The 24996-nt window shown below is 35.0% G+C and overlaps 1 protein-coding gene across 1 annotated transcript; it reads right to left on the bottom strand.

The window, feature by feature from the left end:
* POU1F1 (POU class 1 homeobox 1) lies at nucleotides 1–24996 on the bottom strand. The gene is made up of 7 exons (XM_032882259.1): nucleotides 24958–24996; nucleotides 16292–16918; nucleotides 13788–13859; nucleotides 4525–4749; nucleotides 1939–2103; nucleotides 1164–1224; nucleotides 1–303 (listed from the first exon to the last, which is right to left on the bottom strand). Exons 2-7 carry the CDS (start codon nucleotides 16431–16433, stop codon nucleotides 93–95), a joined length of 876 nt encoding a protein of 291 aa, XP_032738150.1. The 5' UTR covers nucleotides 16434–16918; nucleotides 24958–24996; the 3' UTR covers nucleotides 1–92.

The raw sequence follows: 24996 nt of genomic DNA on the forward strand, positions 1-24996 counted from the left end.
TTTTTGAAGCCAACCAAATAACTAATTCTATTTTCGTTGGAGAAGAGAGAGGAATGAAAAACAAAAAATTGGCTGTCACACAATAATAAATTTTATCTGCATTCAAGATGTTCCTTAGAAATCGTAAATAAACTCTGATTAAGACTTGTTTTCACCCGTTTTTCTCTCTGCCTTCGATTGCAAAACCAAACTCTTACTACTTCTTTCTCAAGATTCAGTTCTTCAGCCATTCGCATGATCTCTTGAGAGGAAGGTTTATTCTGTTCTCCGAAGTGCCTCTCCAGAGCATCTTTAGCAGCAATACTGAGGGGAGGGGCGTAGAGAAAGAAGGGTGAGATGATAGTGTTTTTATGATGTTTTGGCAGATCAAAATTAAGTAATGTTGAATATACTAAATATCAACATTAATACCGTTTAAAGACTTTGAAAATCCTTCCAAAGCGTCAACAAAGCTAAATATGCAGTCTGTAGAATATGTAGATGCTTGTCTTAAGCAGGGTATGCTGAGCCAAGTAACAAGAGGAAAGTAGTAAGGTGTTCTGGGCTTTCTGTATTTATCCCACTTTGTGCCACTAGAGGGCACTGATTTCCTAAAAAGGAAATGAGCACTGGTGCAGGCGTTTCTAAATGTCTCTCAGAAATCATTTGTTATTTACAATAGACGAAGTGTTTAGTGAACTCATCGACCAAAACAAAACCTGTATTTTAGAATTTCCTCTGTAATTTTCACACAAATTATCAAAAGATCAACAATCTTTCTGGTATGAAATGCAAGGTATCATGTTGGACTTTAAAAGACTGAAACACTGATGACTAGTTTTGCTGTTTTTAACAACATAGATACCAAGTTGCCAGAGCAAGATGTATCGAAAAGGACTGCAGAAATGATCACTCTTTGTAGAAGTGATTGTTCAGTTTGTACTTTATCTAAGATTTGTAGAGCAAGTGTTCTTGAATCAAATAACCTACTGTTCTATCAAATGTTAAGAATTACTAGCTCTCTCTTTCTCACTACTAAATTACTAAATTATGTTTTTCACCAATCTTGCTTTTTTCAGTTGACTCTACTCACCATACATTTAAGTTTCGTTACCTAGATTATCCTCACTCTTCTGTTTATATTATATATTCCATCTCCTCTGAATGTTTTAATATCTCAATACCTTATTGTTGTTCTTCGCTTCCTTTTTCTTTCATTTGCTCCCACTTTTTCATTGTACAAAGCTGTAATGTGGGGAAAAGAGAAATGATTACAAAAACAAAGCAGGTTCAAAAAAAATCAGATTTGAGTTTCAAATTTTCTTTGTAAAGAGATGCAAAATAAAGTCACTATACATTTTTCTTAGATTTTTACACTCTCCATTATTTTATAGTACAAGACCAAGATACAAATGTTAATGCAGAAATATTAACTTTGCATAGACAACTGTCTATTAGTGATATCCTGACCATACTTTTCTTGGAACACTTGCTTTAAATGCTTTCAAGCCTTGCTTTTTATCCAGCCTTCTCATTAGTTGAGTAGATAATTTTATTACATGAGCAATTGCTTCTGTACTTACTTGGAAGACTGGTGTGCTCAAATGCTCTGGTTACAGTAATATCGGGTTATAAAAATTCATGTATGATCACTACAGTACGAACAGAGCCAGAAAATCTGGATGTGTTAAAAAAAAATCATTTCACCACTTCACGCCTCTGCCACATTATCCAGAAAGCGTCCTTATGCAGCTTCTTTTCTCACTATATTTACCTTCTCAAGAAACTTATTTCTGTACATGCATGAGCTTCCCTCTTTTCGGGAATATGAAACATTTATTTCTCATTTGAAAGAGAAAAAAGCCAACTAAACTGCAAACCTCTCTGCTTTAGCTGAAATCCTAGCAAGGAAGCCATCGTTTTTAGGTTAAGACATCACAGAGCCTATAACTTAAGTACCTCCTACTTGCTCAGCTTCCTCAAGCCATTTAGATAATATTGCTTTTAGCTTGCATGCATTTTTAAAGCTGAGCTGCAGGTTTTCGAATCGGCAGATAGTTGTTTGACTGAATTCAGAGCCGTGCACAGCTGCCAGGGCTTCCCCGACGTTGGTTTGGGTGTAGCCTGTGAAAGGGCAGGAGAGATCTGTTAGCTTCAGCTCTTCTAGAAGTATTCATTTTGGCCGGTTATCACAGAAATTGTGTCCTTCTTCATCAACTATTACATATTGCTTTAAAGCATATATTCATTGGCAATTTAGAATTGCTTAGTAAGTGCAGTGCAGAATTGCTCAGTACTCTAAAAAAGACTTCTAGTTATTTTTTTCTAGAAGTCAAAATTATTCAGACAGGAGCCCCTGCCATTCACAATATTTAGTGAAACTGGATAGATATGTCATAAATATGTTATATATAAGATACTTATAAATTCTTTCTCTCTACTATTATTAAATATCTGATACATGCTCAACAATATAGTATATTAAATATAATGCATAAGTTATAATGATATAAATATTTTTATCTCAACTGTAAGAGTATAAAATTCAACTATATTGTTAAAGGGTACCAAATAAAAATAAGAATTATGCTGACTTTCCCTGAAAACGTGTTTATTATGATAGTGGGGTCACCCAATAATTTACATGTATTTCTGAGCACATTCATTTTATCGTTTGGTAATGCTTCGATCTTCAGACCGAAGCTCTGTTCAGATTGTCCCAAAATATTTTTAGAGTACAGGTTAGTATCAACCATCAACACAGAATTTGAAATACAGCCATATGAATAGCAAACTGAAAATGGCTGTTACAAAGATGCCCACTGCTGTGTTTATTCCATATAGTAACTGCATATTAATTCAGGGCCTAAAGCTATATACCTGTATGCATAAAACAGCTACGTACAATGCCTGTCAATAAATATCATTACAAAATTACAAAATCATGCCACAAGTGCAGACGGTGGAACTATCATTTTCAATCCATTTAAAAGATACACTACTTCATGAATTCAAGTCAAGGTTAATTATTATAGTTATTTTATGTTAAAAACACTATTGAATAGAAAGTGTGAGAACAGACAGTTCGCAGAGAATTACAAATGACTGTAAAACACATGAAATAACACTTTTCAAGCTTCACTCATAAATTTAAAATGAAACCACAAGAGCATGTGGGTGGCTCAGTCAGGTAAGCACTGGACTCTTGATTTCAGCTCAGGTCATGATCTCAGGGTCACAAGAATGGAGCCCCATGTGGGGTTCTGCACTGGATGTGGAGCCTGCTTAAGAGTCTCTGTCTCCCTTTCCCTCTCTCCTACCACTTGGACACGCTCTCTCTTCCCTTCTCAAGAAAAAAAACAAAAACAAAAAACCCAAAAACCTACTGCAGGAACCACTTTGACCTATCTGATTTGCAAAGATCCAAAAGATTAGACCATAGTTTTCCTTCAATAATTTATTCTATGTGCTGCCAGTCACTGTTCTAAGTGCTGTGGATATGCTTTTAAGGAAAAATAAAAATGGATAAAGAAAAAACTACTGCTTTCATAAAGATTGTATTCTAAGGAGTTTGCCAAGAGACACTCATGGTGGTGGTAAAATTTGGCATAACCTCTATATAGACCAATTTGATAACATCTATCAGAATTACAAAGATACGTGCACTTTAAGAAATCGTGTATATTGGTGCACCTGGGTGGCTCAGTGGGTTAAAGCCTCTGCCTTCGGCTCAGGTCATGATCCCAGGGTCCTGGGATCAAGACCCGCATGGGGCTCTCTGCTCAGCAGGGAGCCTGCTTCCTCCTCTCTCTCTGCCTGCCTCCCTGCCTACTTGTAATCTCTGTCTGTCAAATAAATAAATAAAATCTTAAAAAAAAATGTGTGTATTTATACAGGTACAAAATGCCATCAATGGAGTGAATCATTGTAGGGTGGTTTTTAACAATGTAAGATTGGAGACAACCTAAATTTATCATCAGTAGGGGACTGGTTAAATAATATATTCATGAAATGGAATTTGATAGACCTATTTAAAAAATCTCTCTAAAAATTAATAAGGAAAGCTCTATCAGATAAATGGTTAAATAAAAAAAAAACTGAAGATATATAAGTATTTGCTTATATGTGCAAACGGGATCTGTGGAAGGATGCAAAGAAACCAACAACATTGATAAACAGGAAAGACAAACATAAAAAATACATTTCACTTATACCCTTTATGCCTTTGAATCATATGAATGGCTCATCTATTCAAAAAAGTTCAAACAAAATAGGGAGAAAAACAAGCACTTCAAAGTTAATCTTGAGGTAGGTAAATTGAAAAAAATACCAATTTAAAAATTATGTATTTAGGATATATAGAATTAACAAGGAAATAAAGGGATTTTTTTTGTAGGATTTTCATAATTGGACTAACTTAAATCCACAGCACAGATGTAGAATGAGAAGTATCGTGGACTTCTGAGCAGAGAATAAGAGACTGACCAGTACTATCAAGGATTTGCAGACCAAGTTGTACACCTATTACCCTTAAGAAGTGCATACCTAACTTAATTCTTCTCACTTTAAATTCACTGGCAAACTTCTCAAGTTCTCGGATTTCTGGAGAATCCATGTCTATTGGCTCTTCAACCAATTTACTTTTCCTCCTGAGTTCCTGCTTGAAATCAGTGACTGTGGGGTCCTCTGCCAGGAGAGGCTGGTGCATGGGAGGAAAGCCATGACTCAAGGTATGGTCAGGAAACTTATAAAGACAAGGTGTTAAGCTACCTGTGAATAAACAAAGAAAGAGAAAGAAAAGGGCCATTTGTAATTATCCGCCATTTCTAGACAAGCAAAAGTTTTGCACCTTAGAACCCATTATTCCCTTGCAGCCATCACGATTCTACAAGGTTAACTGACATTCAGCGGTCTGAAATGGAAGTCAGAGTAGCTTAGTATAAATGTGGTTATTTTTTTTCCACCTTCCTCAGAGCAGTGAAAACAAAAATAATGCCAAAGAGCAAATTCTCTCAGAAGTATGTTTTCCATTATTTTGTTTTCTCTTAAAAGATACCTGTTCCTGTCAATCTGAGGTTCAACTGAAACCTGGATGTATGTTTTGACCTCTGTTTTAATTCATTACACAATCTGTGATGTTTATTATAATCAAGGCATATGGTTAAGCGCTATGCTGGGAAGTTTTCTTAGGATTCGAAAATGGACTTTACAATATTAAGAAACTCCATGGTTTTATCAGCCAGTGCTTAATTTCAAGGGGAAATAATCATGTCTTTTTAAAATTGAATGAAGGCAGGTAAAAAGAAAAGTATGAGAACATAAAGTACACTAATATGCTTAAATAGATTCAAGGAGTGAATAGATAAAAGTAATTTCTAAAGTTCTATTAAAAAGTCAGCATCAAGATTTCTTTAAAAGTATACAATATAGGGACGCCTGGGTAGCTCAGTTGGTTAAGTGGCTGCCTTCGGCTCAGGTCATGATCCCAGCGTCCTGGGATTGAGTCCCACCTTGGGCTCCTTGCTCGGAGGGAAGCCTGCTTCTCCCTCTGCCTCTGTCTACCTGTGCTCGCTCGCTCTCCCTCTGTCTCTGACAAATAAATAAAATCTTTAAAAAAAAAAAGTATACAATATAATGGAATCATTTCTTGGTTATTATTTAAGAAACAAAAGTAAGTGGCAGAAGTGTGTAATTCTAGATATGATGGGCATTTACCCATAAATGAAACATTAGATCAGTTGAGTTAAATGATAAATGACCAAAAAAGATCTAATTCTTAAAAAAATTGCTTCCAGGTTTCATTCTTTACTAGAAAAGAAGAGTTTCTCAATTGGGGACATTGGCTAGAGGATAGCATAAGCCAAATTTCCATACATTTTATTTCTGTTTTCCTCATCAATATATCACGTTTTTATTGGTAGAGATTTCACTTTGATTTATATTAAATGACACTTGTATAACCAACACATTTTAATATAAATAGAATATTTGGTAATTATTCATTTTTCTTATGATTATAAATAAATATTTAAACTAAAAATAAATTGCTATAGGATATAGGCAATAATCATTCTTGAAAACACTGCAAAAATTTATCAAGTTTATGCTACCTATTAATTCTCTATAAATACATTCACGAATCAAAGACATGAGTAATAATGTAGTTTTCCAGAATATATAAATCTTACATTAATATATCAATATGTAATGACCAAAGAATAGTGTAAGTCAGCAAATTGTTGGCTTGTATTATTTATATGACAATATGTAATTATAAGGTATACCCCTTTCCAATAGACTATATTTTTTCTGGAAGAAAAGTAAATATACAAGTGAGGGGCTAAACAAAATAGCACAAAATAAATTCAGCTGCTGTGAAAAATATGTGAGAGAAATCATTTCTGTCTAAAAAAAAAAATCCATGCTACTTTTTACAAACCAATATTATTGTTTTACTTTTTAAAAGTCAGTTAATTGTCCATTTTATGCTTTAGTGGGTAGTATATTGATCAGACCATTTTTAAGAGAAGTTTTTGAATTTTTAATTCACTACATAGTTTAACATTTGAAAATGGTTATTATTAATTTGGGGGTTATTTTCAGCTTTCTATTCATTTTGGATTTCTGCTAGTTGAAGTAAAAGACTACAACTACATTAAAAGAATACTGATCACATTTATTTTAGCGTTTATTTGATATTTATCTCAAGATTTTGTTTTCACTTAGGCTTTCAGACTTGGATGTTAGATATATGAAAAATCTTTGCTTCTTTCATGATTCAAAAATACCACATGCCACTAAGACACTTAACGATGAACTACTCTGAGAAAGAGTAAAAGCAGTGAGCAAAAATGAGGCTGTTGGGTTTTTTCTCTTTCTTACTATATATTTTTTTTTATTTGAAGTACAGTTGCCACACAATGTTACATTAGTTTCGGATGTATGCCATAGTGATTGAACAACCCTCTATGTTATGCTCTGCCTGCTGTAAGTATGGCTACCATCCATCTCCAGATGATGCCATTAGAGTATCATGGACTGTGGTCCCTGGGCTGTACCTTTCCAACCTGTGACTTATTCAGTCCATGACTGGAAGCCTGTATCTCCCACTCCCCTTCACCCATTTTGTCTGTTTCTCCACCCACTTTCCTCTGGCCCCCATCAGTTTGTTCTTTGTATTTATGGGTCTGTTTCTACCTTGTTTGTTCATTTGTTTTCCTTTTTAGATCCCACATATAAATGAACTCATATGGTATTTGCCTTTCTCTGACTTATTTCACTTAGCATAATACCCTCTAGGTCCATCCATGTTATCACAAATGGCCATCAAGAGAGGGGGAGTAAGGGCAAAGGGGGAGAGAGGAAGAGAATCTGAAGCAGGCTGCATACCCAGAACGGCATCCGACCTGGGGCTCGATCTCCCAACCCCGAGTTCATGACCTGAGCTGAAATCAAGAGTTGGATGCTTAACCAACTGAGCCACCCAGGTGCTCCCTCTCATTCTTTTATTTAAGGCTGAGTAATATCTCTCTCTATATATGTGCACACTACTGTTTGATTTTTGCACGTTTAATGTATTTTAAGGTACTGTACTTTAGATAACTCATTTGACCTATGTCAAATTGTTTTTATTGTCCGTAAGTAGTTTGTTACATATCTTTTATATGATAAGCCATAAGTTCTGAAGTTGTTAGCAATCTTGGTCACTATTTTCAATTTCTCTTGCTGACCATAGTCACACACCACGACGAATCTTCCTTGTGATACTTTGTGCTGTACTCATTTCACATTTGTCATCTTCTTAGCCTTATATAAAAGCTAGAAAGAATTTTTTTTTATTATTCACAACTTAAAATTTAGAAAATTTAGGTAAAAGGCAATAACCTCCCTCGGGTGCCACAATGAGTCAACGATATAGTTGAAACCAGAACTGAAGTCCAATGATCACTTCAATAAACCACATCAAAACAAAAACCTCATTCATTTTTCTGGCAGTCTGTCCTCAGGTAAACCAGATGACTTTCTTTTAAAGACATCTGCAGTTTAAACACATTTGGCTACATTAAACAGATGATTTCAGACAAAAATAATTAGATTTTAATAATTAGTGAAGATAGTCACCTCTATTTCTGAAAAATTATAAATGTAGTTTATACATTGTAAACACTCTGGGGAAAAAAAATCAACATTTAAAAAATAAATTTGTACACAAGTCCATGAGAAGACCACAGAAGATGCCATGTTCAGAGGTCTGGTGTCCGGAGCAAAAAGGAAAACACGATGTGTGATACGTTTGTATTTTTCATTCAGTGAATATATCCATTGTTACCCACACAGACATGGTTTTCCTGGAGCTAACCAGCCTTGAACAGAAATTCATGATGGTCACAGGCACAGCCAAACAAATGGCAGTGTCTATCCCGTGATCCTGTATTTGGGGGAGAGTGGAGAGTGACTATGGTATTGTAACTATGGCAAAATATTTTTAAAACCTTTCTAAGACATGGATTATTAAAAAAGAAAAAAAAATAAGAAGATAAAAGCAGCAGGGAGTGTCAGTAGAGGTCTCGTAAACCATTTCCAAAACATTGATAAAGCAAAATTATCTGTAAGCCCCAGAGAAGCACGCAGTGAAAGAGCCTGGAAGTGTTTGCACATTATTTATAGCCCAAAGTATATGTTCACATTGTGGATTAATCCACCAAAGCCGTTCTCAATGGCTGTGTATATACTTCTGTGTGGCAGAAGTGGGAGAAGAGGTCAATCTTTTCAAGCAGGCCATGGGGAGGCAGAGGTGGCTGGCTCAACACTGGGGCCCCGCCCCATGTAACTGCCAACATCTCTGAGATTATGGGCCTGAAGCCTTAGAAGAACAGGCAGGGAAAGCAGAGGGATACAATAAGACACACCATCTTGCTAGAGACGTGCAAAGGAAGGTGTATTGGATATTTCCGTTTATTTCTTTTTCATCACACAAGACCATGCAAAACAAACCCTAAATGCGACTTGTGATCTCTTCTCTTTTGTGCACTGGTAAATCCTATCCATATACAACAGGGATCCTCTGCCTGGTGTTGTAATTTATTTGGAACACAGGCATGCAGAGTTGTTTACACATTGCCTATGGCTGCTGAACCGAGTAGTTGAGAGACTAAGAAAACTTAGGGAAAATACCTCATGTTACTGCTACTGAACAGCCTTTTCTGATTCAGAGGTTAAAAAAACCCTTCAGAATCACTTCTTCCCTCAGAGTCAATACAACCAGAACAAGTTAGGGAGAAACAAAATGGGAGGGAGAGGAGGGGGAAGAAAGAAGAAAAAGGATGAGGAAGGAGAGAGGAGGAATGGGGAGGAGCAAGAGGAGAAGGAGAAGAAAGAAAATAATTTAAGAATAAGAGATGGGCTCTAAAGTTGACTATTTTTCCATGTCAGCCATCAAACTGATTTCTGTTGCTTTGTGCCTAAGAGCTATGGAGAGGGCACTTTCAGTCATAATTATCTTTTCTCTTATTATCCACTTCCCATTAAAAAATAAAACAACAGCAAAAAAGGACATTCATCTTCGTGGTTAATTCCGAAACCTCTGCTATTTTGCTTTTCTCTTAAGATGAGCTTTGAAACGAGGACTCTCACAATTCACCTTGGTTTGGCCATTACATAATCTGACCCAGCCGGGTTTAAAGGTCATCCCTGTGTGGCTGATGGGCCGCCTCCACAGGAGGGCGGGCAGGGTGGGCAGCCCGCGGAGCAGGTTTCCCAACTTCACCCAGCTTCGGAAACCAGAGAACAGAATCAATTTCAGATACCCAAGAATTAGAGTTTCCAGAGGGCTTTTGTTGTTGTTGTTGTTGTTGTTGTTATTTTAATGCGTGTTTATCCAGAAGAGCTTTTGAAGAGCATTTTTAATTCACTCTAGGCTGTTGAAGGGCCTAAATTCTCAGGAATGAAGGCATAGAAGACATTCAGTTGGAAGTGTATAGAAAGAGAAGATCATAGGAAGAACCAGGTAGAGCTGGTACATATCTGCCACAATCCAGCTTCAGCGGAGTGGTGGCTCTCACCACAACTCAGCCAGGAAGAGGCTGAAACTATTTGCAAGGAGGAGGATGGAACTAGAGGGTATTATGCTAAGCGAAATCAATCAATCGGAGAAAGATAATTATCATATGATCTCACTGATATGTGAAATTTAAGAAACAAGACAGAGGAGCATATGGGAAAAGAGGAAAAAATGAAACAAGATGAAACCAGAGAGGGAGACAAACCATCAGAGACTTAATCTCAGGAAACAAACTGAGGGTTGCTGGAGGGGAGGGGCGGGAAGTGTTGGGGGGATGGACACTGAGGAGGGTGTATGCTCTGGAGATGGACACTGGGGAGGGTGTATGCTCTGGAGAGCGCTGTGAATTGTGTAAGACTGAAGAATCACAGACCTGTACCCCCGAAGCAAAGAATACATTATACATTGTTAAAAAAGAACAGATATATTTAAAAATTAAAACAATGTGAAACACAAGGGTGTATGTCTAAAAAAAAAAGAAAGAGAGACAGAAACTCAGAGAGGTGAAGGGACTTGAACAAGGTTTCTAATTAGTTCATGATGCGACTAATTCATTTTTCCCAATTAGTCATTCTTTTCAGTGTGTCCACTCCTGGACTATAAGGCACAGTGGATTCATGTGGTAACTGCAAAGTCCTCTCTCTCAACCTTAACAAAAAATTAGTTATAGCTCTTATTCATTCAAGGAAATGCTCAAGCTTAATGGAAGCATCAGACTGTAGTTTCTAAGGTTGCCACATTAAAATAAAGCAATTTCATATGCTTTGAAATACAGGTCTTTCTGTACCTTTCCTTTCATATGGCATATGTGACAATGAACCTGTCCTTGTTGTAGATGATAAGATAATTCTGTGAATTGTGTGGCAGTGGCTGATTTGATGAATGCATTGAGACTTCTTGGAAAATTCTAATGACATTAACCAGGTTTCTCTTGTGTATTTTATACCTTTGCTCTCTTATATTTGGATTCCTGTGTTTTATAACTCAATTTGTGTAGCCTCTCTGGGGATAAAGACAGGAGAGTTCAGATTCTCTGAGGTTTAATCTGCTATGATGCAAATACTCACACCAAACATATGTCAAAATAGTGACATTCTAACCAATAATAAAGTGTATCACTCTCAAAAAATATTCAAATATCATCTCTATGCTTGCCATGGTGAATTTTTCTTCCAGGGACAATATATATTTGCTTTTAGAACTACGGTGATACATTCAAATCTTAGGATAACCATTTTTGCTCCTTATGATACTAACTACCCAGGCTTTGGGGCACTTTAAAGGGCTCTTCTGGGGGCCTCTCCTTTCCAGCTGCAGTGAGAAAGTGGGTTTGCTGAGTGCCTGCTGAGAGGACTTGGTAATATAGCCCCAGCTGCCCGTAGACTCTCATTGTGAACCCGGGCCCAGAAACAAGAAACATGTCAGAATTCTCAGGCCAGCTGCAAATTCACTAGGCTAATAGCCAGTGGCCTTCATCTGGTGGGGAGGGAGGTGGTAGCAAAAACCATGTTAAAGTATTTGGGGCGGTGCCCGAGTGGCTCAGTCAGTTAAGTGTCCCACTCTTGATTTTGGCTCAGTTCCTGACTCAGGATTGGGATGGAGCCCCACATGAGTCTCTGCACTGTGTACGGAGCCTGCTTAGGATTCTCTCTCCCTTTCCCTCTGCTCCTCTCTCACCAACATCCACTTCCTTTTCTCCCTCCCTCTCTTAAAAAAAAAAAAAGATATTTGGCCTGTGACTGATGTTACCTTTGTGCTAACCTCAATCCATGGCTGCCTGTCACTGGGTTTAGAAGGAGCCTAAATGTGTGACACTATTTGACATATTTTGAGCTGAGTTTGTGGGAATTACTGTGAATGAACAGCAAGGACTCCCCTCCAAGAGACAGCAGCACATGGCCACGTGCTCGTCATTCCTATCTTCATAATCAAAATGTAGTGTGGGCCACAAGAAGCATTTTGCCTGCCCCTCTAGTGGCTAAATGCACAATTTACTATTTTTATAATGAAAGTAGTTTATCATCAAAAAGGGCTACTTTAATTAACCATGAATACTGATGAGCTATTAAATATATGAATCATAAATGATCAGTTTTCAAAGGGGAAAATATGGTTGTCCCTATTTCATAATTATTAAAAAAAAAGAGACACTAGGATTTACAGGTCAGTCTTCATTTTACTATAAAAGTGAGAACACTAGTTTATTCAAGAATGCTGCATGGTAGGATGTAAGTGAAGCTAATTTATTCTGGAATATTTTATTTTAAATTTTTAGTGTTTTATTTAGTCTCAAACTGAAAAATATGGAGAAATTAAATGCCAGTGAACTAATTTTTTATTCAGTTTTATTTCAAATTTATAGTCATAGATCCATTTTTTTTCTATCACTTATTATGGATGACAACAAGACACAGCAGTGAGAAAAGATTTCCCTATTATATGATTCCTTTATCTAAAGCTTTTCTCTCTCTCTTTCACACACACACACACACACACACACACACACAACACACACACACACTTATTTTCTCACAGAGCCCCAGTAGTTTTTTGTCACTCATCAGGTTTCTCTCCCTGCTGTAGCAGTGAATATAAAACATCAAAGAATAGCTAAAAAAAAAAAAAATTAAGTGAACAAAATTGTGTACTTTATTAAACCATCAAAACCTTTTTTTTTCTGGCCATATCCTAAAATTGAGTTATAAAGTTTTGTTCTCAATGGATTAGGTCAAATTTTCCTCTTCTTTAAGAAACGTGTTATCACTGCCTTCATATAAGTATCAATAGATAATTAACCTTGATCTACTGATGCTTTATTTATCTAGAGGAGAAACAAAAGTAACTTTAACTCTTCAATCTCATTTAAGACTAACAACAACTCTGAGCTGCCAGAATTTCAAATGAATATCACTGAACCCACTGCAACTGACTCTTAGCTTTCAATGTCTTATTTATCTTTGGACCACACATCCAGAAGAAATATTGCACTGAAGACGTTTTATAAATCTGTGCTGTCTGCTTTAGTAGCCACAGATAGTTAGTGAGCCCTTCAGATGTGGCTGGTGCAACAGAGGAACTCAATTTTAAATTTGACTTTATTTGAGCTAATTTATGTTTAAATTTAAATAATTTAGGGGAAGGGAGGGAACACTGAAGGGGAAGAAATCAGAGAGGGAGGTAAACCATATGAGACTCTTGACTCTGGGAAACAAACTGAGGGTTGCTGGAGGGGGGTTGGAAGAATGGGGTAACTTGGTAATGGGCATATGGAAGGCACCTGATGTGATGAGCAATGGGTGTTATTCACAACTAATGAATCATTGAACATTATATCAAAAACTAATGATATACTATACGTTGGCTAATTGAATTTAAATAAAAAAATTTGAAATACCCACATGAGATTAGTCACTGCTGTATTATTACTGGATCGAACCCACTGATAACATTAAGTGACAGTCAGCCGTTTGGTAGTCATCAATTAGAGTAAAAATCATACAAAGCAAATAAAAGAGTTAAGCACAGAAGTTCAGGTCTATGGAGAACAGGGGCAATGAGATTTAATCATTATGATCACTGAATGCATCCCACTATCAGGGAACATTTCAATAAATAGTGGTTTACCAGCAATTTCCAAAGTTAAGAGATGAGAATTTCATGATACGCTCTGGTCAAGATTCCCTCAGACCCAAGAAATCCATCTAAGTGTCCCCAAACTCAATCTCTATAGGCAGATTATTTTTCTTACCTGCCATCACTCCATAGGTCGATGGCTGGTTTCCATAATGACAGGAAGGAACAGAATAATGAAGTCCCGTTGCTGTGTTTCCCAACGTTGTCACCGAGAAATATGTGCACAAACATTTAGGAGTTTGGATCAAAGACAAAATAGACGGGACTGGTAAGAAAATGTATGAGGATTCAAGATACATTCATTTCATTGCAAAAACACACATTTATGTGATTCTTAAAGTTATATGGCATAATTCGTTTTTCTCTTAATGGGAATTCTCTGATGAGTAGATTAAAAGCAGGAATCAAAGTTTGCCTCAAGTAATCAGATCATAAATCATCAGTGTGGATGATAGCATTCATTAATTATGCTGCACTCTGTGAAGGGGTGACTGACCAGTTTGGATGTTGGCCGGTTGGGAGTTGCAGAATTCTTGTAGGTTACATCTCATATAAACATTACAATCAACTGACTAGAGGAATAATCTCTTTAAATTCTTGTGTAATATGGTAATATGGAGTGGTCTTTCTCTGGAAGAATGAATAGAGAAATCAACTCTTGAATAATCTTTATTTCTGCTTATTCTCCTAACAATTTCTTCTATCCAAAAGAAAATGGCCAAGCAACTAGCTTCTAATTGGATACAATCATAAAAATCCCAGTAAATTCAGAGGTTTATGAAAAATCCGTGACAGTGCATGATGCATTTATGTTGATGCTGAAACCAAGAGGTGGTATGTTTTCTGTGTGTACACAATCAGTTCAACAATTACAATAATAAAAGCTGGTCAAAAAAAATTGATTGTTGAATGACTTGAGATCTATAAAGGTTGAACCCAGCATATAAACATAACCATTCATAGTTACTTGCCTTGTGGAATCAATGTATATTATGAAAGTAAATTTAAAATACTAAATTTTAATTGAGCTTTAAACATGAATCACCAGCTAAGAGTTTGGGTATTGACAATAAAACCATCGTTTATGTGTTCTATTTTCTCAGTTTTCCTTCATATCCTGAATATAATGGTGGGTTTTCATAAATATAATAGGATCATAAATCCTTGAATAGATATGAGATATTAGAAGTATAGAGTTAGAATCCTTTGACAATATTGAGATGCCATCCAGTGATTAAAGACTTGAGTTCACTTCAGAGAGCAGAACATTTTCTCTTAATATTGAAAATCTTCAATATTTTAAAATACTTGCACAAATTTTCATTTTACAATTAACATGTAGAAAGAAATGAAGTCACTTTATAGTATAATGATATTTTATATTATAATGATTACATGTAAATATCTTACTATAAAATCTAAAACAAATAAACAAGAAACCCATGTAATGTCCAAGTGTTCTTTCCACTATAAGCAATATTTCTAGTTTCTTACTAAGTAATTTATAATTTGATGGAAAAATTATAAAACTGATGCTATTATCGTGTATTTAAATACTATTATTTGTCTATTTACAATAGACATATCTATTATTTAAAATATATAAACAGTTATGTGATAATTGCTTAAATTTACTTATAGTACAAAATTTGGTTAAAATACTCTATTTTCTAAAAAAATATGTTTGGGGAAACTCCCATTATTTTCTTTTTATTTAAATTATGAGACTCTTTGGTAGATGAAAAACAAAACAAAAAACTGTCTACCTTAATGATTTCACCCAAATCCAGATATCCACTTTCTAGATTTTAAAAATTCAGCTGCAGATTAATCCCAAACTTACATATGAAAGAAATTTACTCAATCCAAGACTTTGTCAATTTATAAAGCTACTTCATTACCACATAAAGGACACATTAGCAACACATGCCTATTTGATTGCACTTGAGACAATATATTCAATTTTCAAGCTTACTTTTTACATTAGAAAATTACATAAGAAAAGATTAAAACTTGGTTAGAGAGACTGAAGACTCTTTGGAACTCAGTTTTAAGATATTTTAACTCAGTTTGTGGGCTCTAAATGCTACATATTGCTTCTAGCTTTGATTTTTGAGTTTTGAATGATGCTATAATGTTTGTTAAAATCACTTAATTGCAGTATTCTTTGAAATCCACTGTTGTTGGTATTGGGAATCATTCAGTTGTGTTTACTACAAGGTATATGGATGTTCTTGGACATAGTAAAACCAAACGAATCTCTAAGATAAATAAGTAACACCTTTTAAACACTAAATTATTTCAGCTATCCCTTTAGTTTTGTTCCTCACCCATAAATATTTACATAGAAACATTTTCTGGATTAAAAACACCCAGGCTTGCTGTTTACTTTTGTAAAAAATAGATCTTCTTTATAATAAAGCCAACAATTGAAATTACTACGCTTAATAATATTCTTTAAAAATTTCTAAGGTAGTTTGGCCTTTTTTAAATAGCCTTCATATTTAACGTAAAGGGAATTAAAATGAAGGAGAAAAAAAAAAGAAGCAAAGACATTCTAAACTAACAAGATGGAAAGCATCCGTCCGGCCGCACGTAGACTGGTAGGGGAGTCCATACCTGTGGACATCACGTTGGTGGCATGGTTGGAGACCGGGAGGCACTCGGTAGCGCTGTGATGCATGATCAGAGGCAGCGTTGCAGAAGCCTCCGAATTCAGAGGTATGAAGGTATCAGCCGAAGTAAAAGGTTGGCAACTCATTCCCACAAGACAGTAGAAAGCTGAGAACTGCTGCTCCCCAAGTCAGACTTTTATTCTATTACTGTTTCCAAGGGCCGTTTCAAATCTCACTCCCTGCATATATACATCAGGAAGGCCCTGAGCACCAGGAGGGCGCGTGCTTGGTACTTATACTGCAGGGAAATCCCTTTATACATGTTAATCGTCTTTTCCCAGGGGTATTGCTTTATCAATGTGAACCGTCTTCCTTCTCACCGGAACCTAACCCATGCCCAAGAGGGACCCTGGTTCTGGGGTATAGATGGAGGGAAAGGGAGAAATCTGAAACTTGAGTGGAGAACTTTCGTGATTGAGACCTTTTAGAAAGGATTCAAGAGCTTCAGAAGTTAAGTGTCCCTCCAAGAAATAATCCTAAAATGAATTGAAAAATACTAGGTGCCTCTGGGTTACTAACACAATAACAAATTTTTATACAGGAGATTCTTTTTGATAACTTCTCATTCAATCTGCAAAACAGCATAAAACAAATATTACACAATTTTTAAGAAACTCTATTTAAGAAACTGTATTTGAGTTTGTAATTGAAAGAAACTCTAAGTTTAAATTGAAAGATGCATAGAAAACTCAATCTGAGAATGAATATATTGCCAACTACTGATTCAGACTTAACATGCAATTGTGAAAAATCATGTAAACTAATTTGTTATATATTATAAGTAGAAAATAGAAAAATTTTGAATACAGTTGTAGTACTGTGTAGAGAAGACAAACATGACTGATAGTATCATTTTTCCTTGATTTCAATTTACTCATTAAGAATGAACATTTAGTTTAGGGCTTAGTGAGAAGCCCTTACTAGATGCTGACACTATCCTAGGCACTTTCTATAGTTCACATCGTGCAAATCTCACATCCGTGTGAATTATTTATCATACTGTCCTCACTATGCTTAACTCCTCCAGAACCCCTGATCTTAACCATTCTGCTCCAGAGCCTACAGTAACTATGGCAGCGCTGGGTGCAAACCTTCCACATCACGTGAGCATGGGGGGAAAAAAAAAAAAAAATATATATATATATATATGGATATACATACATATATATATACTACTAATAGTTCATTCAAAGATAAATATATTAGCATCAGAAAAAAACATATATATATATGGATATACATACATATATATATATACTACTAATAGTTCATTCAAAGATAAATATATTAGCATCAAGTACAATGACCATGATTTCTATAAATAAATGAGTGAAAGCAATACTATTTTTAGAATGTCTGCTGGGGATAATAAAACAGAAGCAAACTGAGAGGCATAGAGATTCCTGACTTTCTAAGCAAGGTCCATGCCCCATTAGCTTTTTTGAAATTTTGTATTATGGAATGTTTCCAGATAACTTGGATTGGCTGTTTTGTGCTAAACCTAATGTTTGTGTTGATAAGAATACTATCTCAAAAAACTTGCAACTTGAGCATTTTGTTAGTAACCAGTTGATATTTTTTGGAAGTTATAAGTTTACCCAAATCGTTAAATATTGCCTGAAAAATATTTATTGTGAAAGTGACATATTTTTTCATTCTGAATTCTGTATCTTTGAAGCTCTGTTTTCTCTAATTGAGAGAAGGAGTTACAGGTAACCAAAAGTATGTATTTCACACTTGCAGAATTTATATAATTTTCAGACCACATAAGCAAAGAAACAAAAGGTTTTACAGGTTTTTCAATGTATGTATGCAGAGAATTTCCTAAGAAAACTAAATAAAAATAAGTTTATTGGGCATTGAATGTAAAAAAAAATAAGCTAAATGATAGAGTCCTTGGAATATGTTGATAAAGCATATCAACCCAGTGGCAGGTAATGAGGGGCATTGTAAAACCTCCCTGGACAAAGCAAAAAGCTTTCCCAGCAGTTTGTCATACTACATAGAATTTTACAGTTGAATCTTAGACATCATTTAATAACAGTTTTAAAATTTTTAACTCTTTGGGCAGTGAAATGTGAATGAGAATGCTCCAGTTAAAACTGTGCAAAGCCAGAAAATAGACTTTTCCACTACAGTATTTTCACTTAGTACTATTAACAGTTAATTTATCCGTTTTTAAAATCAGTTTCATAAACAATTATAATTTTGCATAATATTGAATTGTATGGATGTATTATAATTTGACCATCTCCTTATTGTTGGGTGTTTTGTATCACCTGCTTTTCGCTTTTATAAATAACAATGCAATGAATGTTTTTATACATTTTTTAACACAATGTGTTTTCACAATATAATCTGTATTTCAAAATATAATCTAAATATCCTCTTGGTGGTAGATTCTTAGAGGTGGGATTATTAAGTTTGTCTTAACAGGTTTTTACAGGTCTTAAAAAACATTCCCAAATTGCTTTTTCAAAAAAGACTTTTTTTTTTAAAAAAGAATAGTTTTATGTTCACAGCAAAATTGAGCAGAAAGTATTGAGAGTTCCCATCTACCCCTTATACCCGAACATGCACAGTCCTCCCCACTATCAAAATCATCCACCAGATTGTTACATTTGTTACAGCTGATGAATCTGCACTGACACAGAATTATCACCCAAAGTCAGTTTATATTACAGTTCCCTCTTATAATATATTCTATGGGTTTTGACGAATGTGTAATTACTTGAATCTACCATTGTAGTGTCAGAAAAGTACAGAAAAGTTTCACTGCCCTACAAATCTTCTGTGCTTTGCCTCTTTATCCCTCCCTTCTAACCTCTGGTACCACTCACCATTATTTTTTTAAAGATTTATTTATTTATTTATTCATTTGAGACAGAGTGTGCAGGAATAGGGGAGAGAGGCAGAAGGAGAGGGAGAGAAATCCTCAAGCAGACTCCCTGCTGAGCGCTCCATCCTAGGACCCCAAGATCATGACCTGAGTCTCTGATACCACTTACCTTTTTATTGTCTACATAGTTTTGCCTTTTCCAAAATGTCATAGAGTTTGAATTTCATAGTATGTAGGCTTTTCAGATTGGCATATTTCCCTTTAGTAATATGCATTTAAGAATCTTAAATTCTGGGTCTTTCATGCCTTGATAGATCATTTCTTTTTAGTGCTGAATAATATTCCATTGTCTTGATGTGCAACAGTTGGTTTATCCATTCATTTACTGAAGGACATCTTGTTACTTCCAAGTCTTGTCATTTATGAATAAGGGTACTAAAAACATTTGTGTGCAGATTTTTGTGTAGACATGTTTTCAGTCCCTTAAGGTAAATACCAAGGAACGTGACTGTTGGATTGCATGGTAGGTGCATATCTAGTTTTGTAAGAAATACCGGTTTTTCCAAAGTGGCTGTAGCATTTTGTATTCCCACTAGCAATGAATGAGAGTTCCTGTTGCTCCACATTTGGCATCATCACTATTTTGAGTCTTAGCCATTCTGGTGGGTGTCCAGTGGTATCTCATTAAGTTAATTTGTAATTCCATGATAATGTATGATGTTTAACATGTTTTCATATGCTAATTTGCCAACTGTATGTCTTCTTTAATGAGGTGTCTATTCAAGTCATTTGCCCATTTTTAAATCGGGTTGTTAGTTTTCTTTTTGTTGAATTTTAAGTGCTCTTTGTATATTTTGGGTAACAATCCATTTTCAGATATCTCTTTTGCAAATATTTTCTTCCAGTCTTTGGCTTAATTTTTCAAGCAATTTATTCTATTATTATTTGGTTTAAATATCAGGAACAAGTTGAGCAAAAAATAATTATTTATTATTAAGAGACATGGGGTTTCTTGGAACTTGCAAAAAAAGGAAGTCAGGCCACTGGGAGATGCTAAATAGAAAATGGGAAGCCATTTGCCAAATCTCTCTGACTTGTCTATCTCCTTTTCCTTACTCCCTGCCTGATTCTCCATCTATCTCTAGATCATGTCTTAAAGCTTTTAGCCAGGCAAAAGCTTTTCAGTCTACATTTATCAGAGAAACATCCTGATTGGCCATGGCTAAGTACATGTTCTAGAAGTACAACATTGTTCCTGGTGCCCAAACTTATGAATGGATTGGTTTGCATTGGAAGCAGTCAGGCATTTGCAGACGATGATGGATAGAATGTTATCTGGGAAGATGTTCTTAAAATGTGAGTGATGCTATTCTACAATTTTACAAAAGCACCAGTAGAGTGAAATTGACAATTTTCTTGCATTCTCCATGTCAGTAATAAAAGACTAAATACTTAGGCTTAAATACTAAATATTAGTCTGTTAAGACAATGGCATCTTACTAATTAATTTACATTTTTATTGCTAATATGCTATTTTTCATATCTGTATTAGCTATTTGTATTTATTGTTTTGTTAATTAGCAATATATTTCACCCCATTATTTAATATCTTTTTGTTTTATTATCAACTAGTGTGTTTTAAAATATATGAAGAATGTTAATTTTTAGTGTTTTTATTTTGATTGAAATTTTCCTAATTTCTTGTTTGTCTTTTAAATTTATATTGGACACTGACATACATAATAGGTTAGGTATGAACTAAATACATTGATCTTTTCTTTTTACATTTCTTAATAATTTCAACTTTTTACATTTTCTCTTGCCCAGTAATTTTTGTTTTTGTTTTTTAAATTTATTTTTAAGATTTAAAAAAAATTATTTGAGAGAAAGAGAGAGAGAACATGATTTGGGGGTAGGATCAGAGGAAGTAGCAGACTACCTGCTGAGCAGGGAGCCAGACACAGGGCTCCATCCCAGGACTCTGGTTTCATGAGCTGAGTCAAATGCAGATGCTTAATGACTGAGCCACCCAGGCACCACTTATCCAGATATTTGTTTGTTTTGTATTTTGTTATTTTGGAGCCTTAAAAATTCCTTTTGACATTTTAAGTTGCCATATTCATGATGTTTCTAGAGTTTCTTTATAATTGTTTAGATACTAATGAATACTGTAGCATAATTTGAAAACTATCATATAAATAAAAAGTCTAATCAGGTTAAAGTAATAAAGGAAAATACAGCTGAAATCTTGGCCAGGCCGATTTATTAGTTTTATTCATTCATCATACCTCCTCTTCAGTTGAGCCAAGAATTTTTTTTTAAAAATATACTGTTTGAGTTTTGGCAGAATGATCATATTTTGGGAAAAACATACAAATCTAGAAAACATGCTATTAAGAAATAATAGCTAATTTTTCTATGTTTTTGTTTGAGCTGAAAACTATAGAATAATGATACGACATATAGACAGATTCTGGAGCCAGACTGTCTGGCCTTGAACTCAAGATTTACACCTTAGCAGCTATGTGATGACTGATAGTTAGCTTCCTCTTTCAGTGTCTCAGTTTATCTTATCCATAAAATGGAGACAATTCTAATACTCATTTCACTGAGAAGAATGCCAGGTGTGTAATAAGCTCTCAATAAATATTAGTAATCATTAATAAGTGACTTTTTATAATAGTGTTTATGCTTATTAAGTCTGCATATGTTATGGGTATTTCACATAAACCTCACATGAATCCAGTAAGATAGGCACCATTGTACAGACTGAGAAACTGAGTCATAGAGAGCCTAAAGCTTTACTAAAAGTCATATAGTAAAGAGTGGAGCTGGTGTAGGAATTCAAGCCATCTGAAGCCTGAGCAAGCTACATAATACTGCCTTTTATTATATAAGGAAAATGTTGATATTGAGATGTTTCTAAGTCTGTTCCCTATCTCCATGTACCTCTATATGCAGACTTCTTGTTTGTCACATGGCTTCAGAGAGAAAACACAGGAAAAAGGATAACTCTTTAAAAGATATAGTGTTCTATCTTTTCAACATCCAGATTGCTGTATAAACCTATATGAGTATGCAGGTATATTACAAGAATAATATAGACATTGCCTCTTACGGGGCAAAGGACTAACACTGCTGAATAATTTAACCCTATCTAATAATGTGTTTAACCGATATTAATAATTCTTTCTTCAAATTACAATTCAAAGCACTTCAAACTGAATCAAATTTGTGGATACTTTAAGATTTCATCTATTTATTTGAGAGAGAGAGAGAAATCACAAGAAAGGGGCAGAAGGAGAAGTAGACTTCCCCCCTAATCAGGGAGCCCTACTCAGGACTTGATCCCAGGATCCTGAGATCATGACCTGAGCCATTATATATAAATATATATATATATATTTATATAAATATATCTATATCTATACTATATATAGTAAATACTGTATAGTTAACTATAACTGTATATAGTTATAGGTTATCTATAGGTATTTATATACAGATATATATGCTGAGAGGAGAGAGAAAAGGGAAAAAGGAATTGAGATGGGGAATCCCCATCAGGATATGAAAATGAATCTAAATTAATTTATTCAGATAGTCTTAGTGGCAATAAAATATAGAATTCCCACAACTCATAACTTTTGAAAAGATGATAAATTTTACTCAAAGAAGTGTTTTAAGGAAAAGATTATACAACCATATGGCTTGAAAAGGAACTCCGTCACACTGGAAGCAGACATTATTTAAAGTGCACATCAGTCACGCACGCCATGTTTGGCTCTTTATTGATTGTGAAAACAGTGATGACTGTGTGCATTATTCAGCTCATTCTTACTTAAATTCCTTCAGATCCAGAAATCAAGGTTCTTTATTGCCCAAGGAAGAGATAATGTCAATGGCTTGCAACCTTCCCGAAGATGAATGCTCTCTTAATGCTGTCTAAAGGGTAAACTCATTACTTACGGATAATAAATGTCAAGGTGAGACACTGACTTAAGAGTGATGCTCGCCCATAAGGGCCGTATCCCCGTGGTACTACAGTTCGTGAGTAGATTTATCATTGTCTCCCTCACTTAAAGAGAGTAAGTCTTGTCTAAACAATGGACTGCCGCACCTGAATTAATTTAGTTGGGAAACCTCTTTGCTCTGAGTTTCATTAGACGGCATTTTACACACGATGCACAGAGGTATATTTTGAAGTGTATAAATCTTTCACAAGAGATGTTTTCTATTGGTACCTGAATTAGAAGTGATATTTTTATTCCTTAAACTCATGATGGAAAGAAAATGATTAGCTCCTTAGTAGTCTGAGTTACACACGCATATCGTATGGTGTAACAAGAAATAAATACAGAACACAGCAAATTAATTGATATTGTGCTGAGGGAGTGTGTCTCCTTTTTTCATTTAGGCATCTCTGAAGATGAAAGAAGCAGAATGCTTTCCTTAGTTACTGCAATGAGGTTATTTAATTATAATCATCTGGCTATGGCTTAGTTCATGATACAAGATAATCTAATGTAGGGTTTGTAGAAGGGAGACAAGGTAAACAGGGGTGTGAAGTGGGAGAAAGAAAGGTGTTTCATTTCCTCTGGTGGAGATCAAAGGCTACATTTGATTATTTGGGATTGTCTCAGTGTTTTGCTGTTTTTTTTTTTTTTTTTTTGGTGGGGGTGCAGAATATGTCACCTAAAAAAATCTAGTCATTTCTGTGTAACTCCCAATGTTCTCATTAAAGTGAAGGCAAGCAAGACTTATTACAGATCACAGTGAAGAAAGAGAAGGCTTTCAGAAGACAGTCATACTATGTTCTGCTTTAACACTACTTACCCTAAAATGTTATCTATACCATTTGTATCTTCTTCCACTTATCCTTTGTTTACTTCTACTATCATGTTTAAAAGTATAATTCATGCTACTTTTATATTTCCTACTTATATTGTAAGACTGCCACTGGCAGATGAAATCTTTGTAAATTTCTGTGTGATCACCTGAGGAGTAGAGGATCTAATGACTTAAACTTTCATAAATCTATGACTCTGAATCATATATGGCTAAATGTTTCTCTATAATTCAAATGGGGAAAAATGAATGGCTTGATGGATGTGGGAGAATTAAGCGGCAGCATAACTAAATGCATTGAAAAATTCCAGTAATGAGGAGACATTATTTAAAAATAATACTGAGGGGACACCTGGGTGGCTCATTCAGTTAAACATCTGCCTCTGGCTCAGATCATGATCCTAGGTCCTGGGGTTAAGTCCCACTGAGTGTCAGACTCCTTGCTCCCTGGGGAGCCTGCTTCTCCCTCTGACTGGTCTCCCTGTGTTTGCTCTCTCATCCTCTCTGACAAATAAATAAATAAGTAAAGTCTTTCAAAAAAATAATAATGATGAAGACTGTTCTTGGCACACAGGCACACATACTGTTTAGTACTCAATTATTAGAAAACACTGTTTTTGATAATAAGACATTTCTTTTTAATATGAATTCAGATTCCATTAGTGTTTACTGAGCATCTACCCTGTGACCCATTTGTCCTGAGTGCTTTGAAATATGTTATTCCAACATGTTATTTAAATTAGTGTAATTCTAATGATCTCTGAGTGATTTTAGACTAATCTCTGTCCTATATTTTCCTGACATTGTTAGATATGTGGTTCATCAAGTATAAATTTGTTATTTATATATCTTTACTTGAAATGCTTCTTTTATATTTCTTGTAGTGTGACTCTCACAGAAATCTCCAAATATTTGCACTTTACCTTGAAACTAGTAATCTCTCCAAGTCCTTGAATTCTTTC

Source organism: Lontra canadensis, unplaced genomic scaffold (genome assembly GCF_010015895.1).
Source record: "Lontra canadensis isolate GAN:19392208 unplaced genomic scaffold, GSC_riverotter_1.0 scaffold80, whole genome shotgun sequence".
In the NCBI taxonomy this organism is placed as follows: Eukaryota; Metazoa; Chordata; class Mammalia; order Carnivora; family Mustelidae; genus Lontra; species Lontra canadensis.

Coding starts and splice junctions, on each gene's coding strand:
- POU1F1 (XM_032882259.1), bottom strand. CDS start 16,433: ATGAGTTGCCAACCTTTTACTTCGGCTGATACCTTCATACCTCTGAAT. Junction 2,104..4,524: donor AGTGAGAAGAATTAAGTTAG/GTATGCACTTCT, acceptor GCCCTTTCACAG/GCTACACCCAAACCAACGTC. Junction 304..1,163: donor AAGCGAAGAACAACAATAAG/GTATTGAGATAT, acceptor CCCTCCCCTCAG/TATTGCTGCTAAAGATGCTC.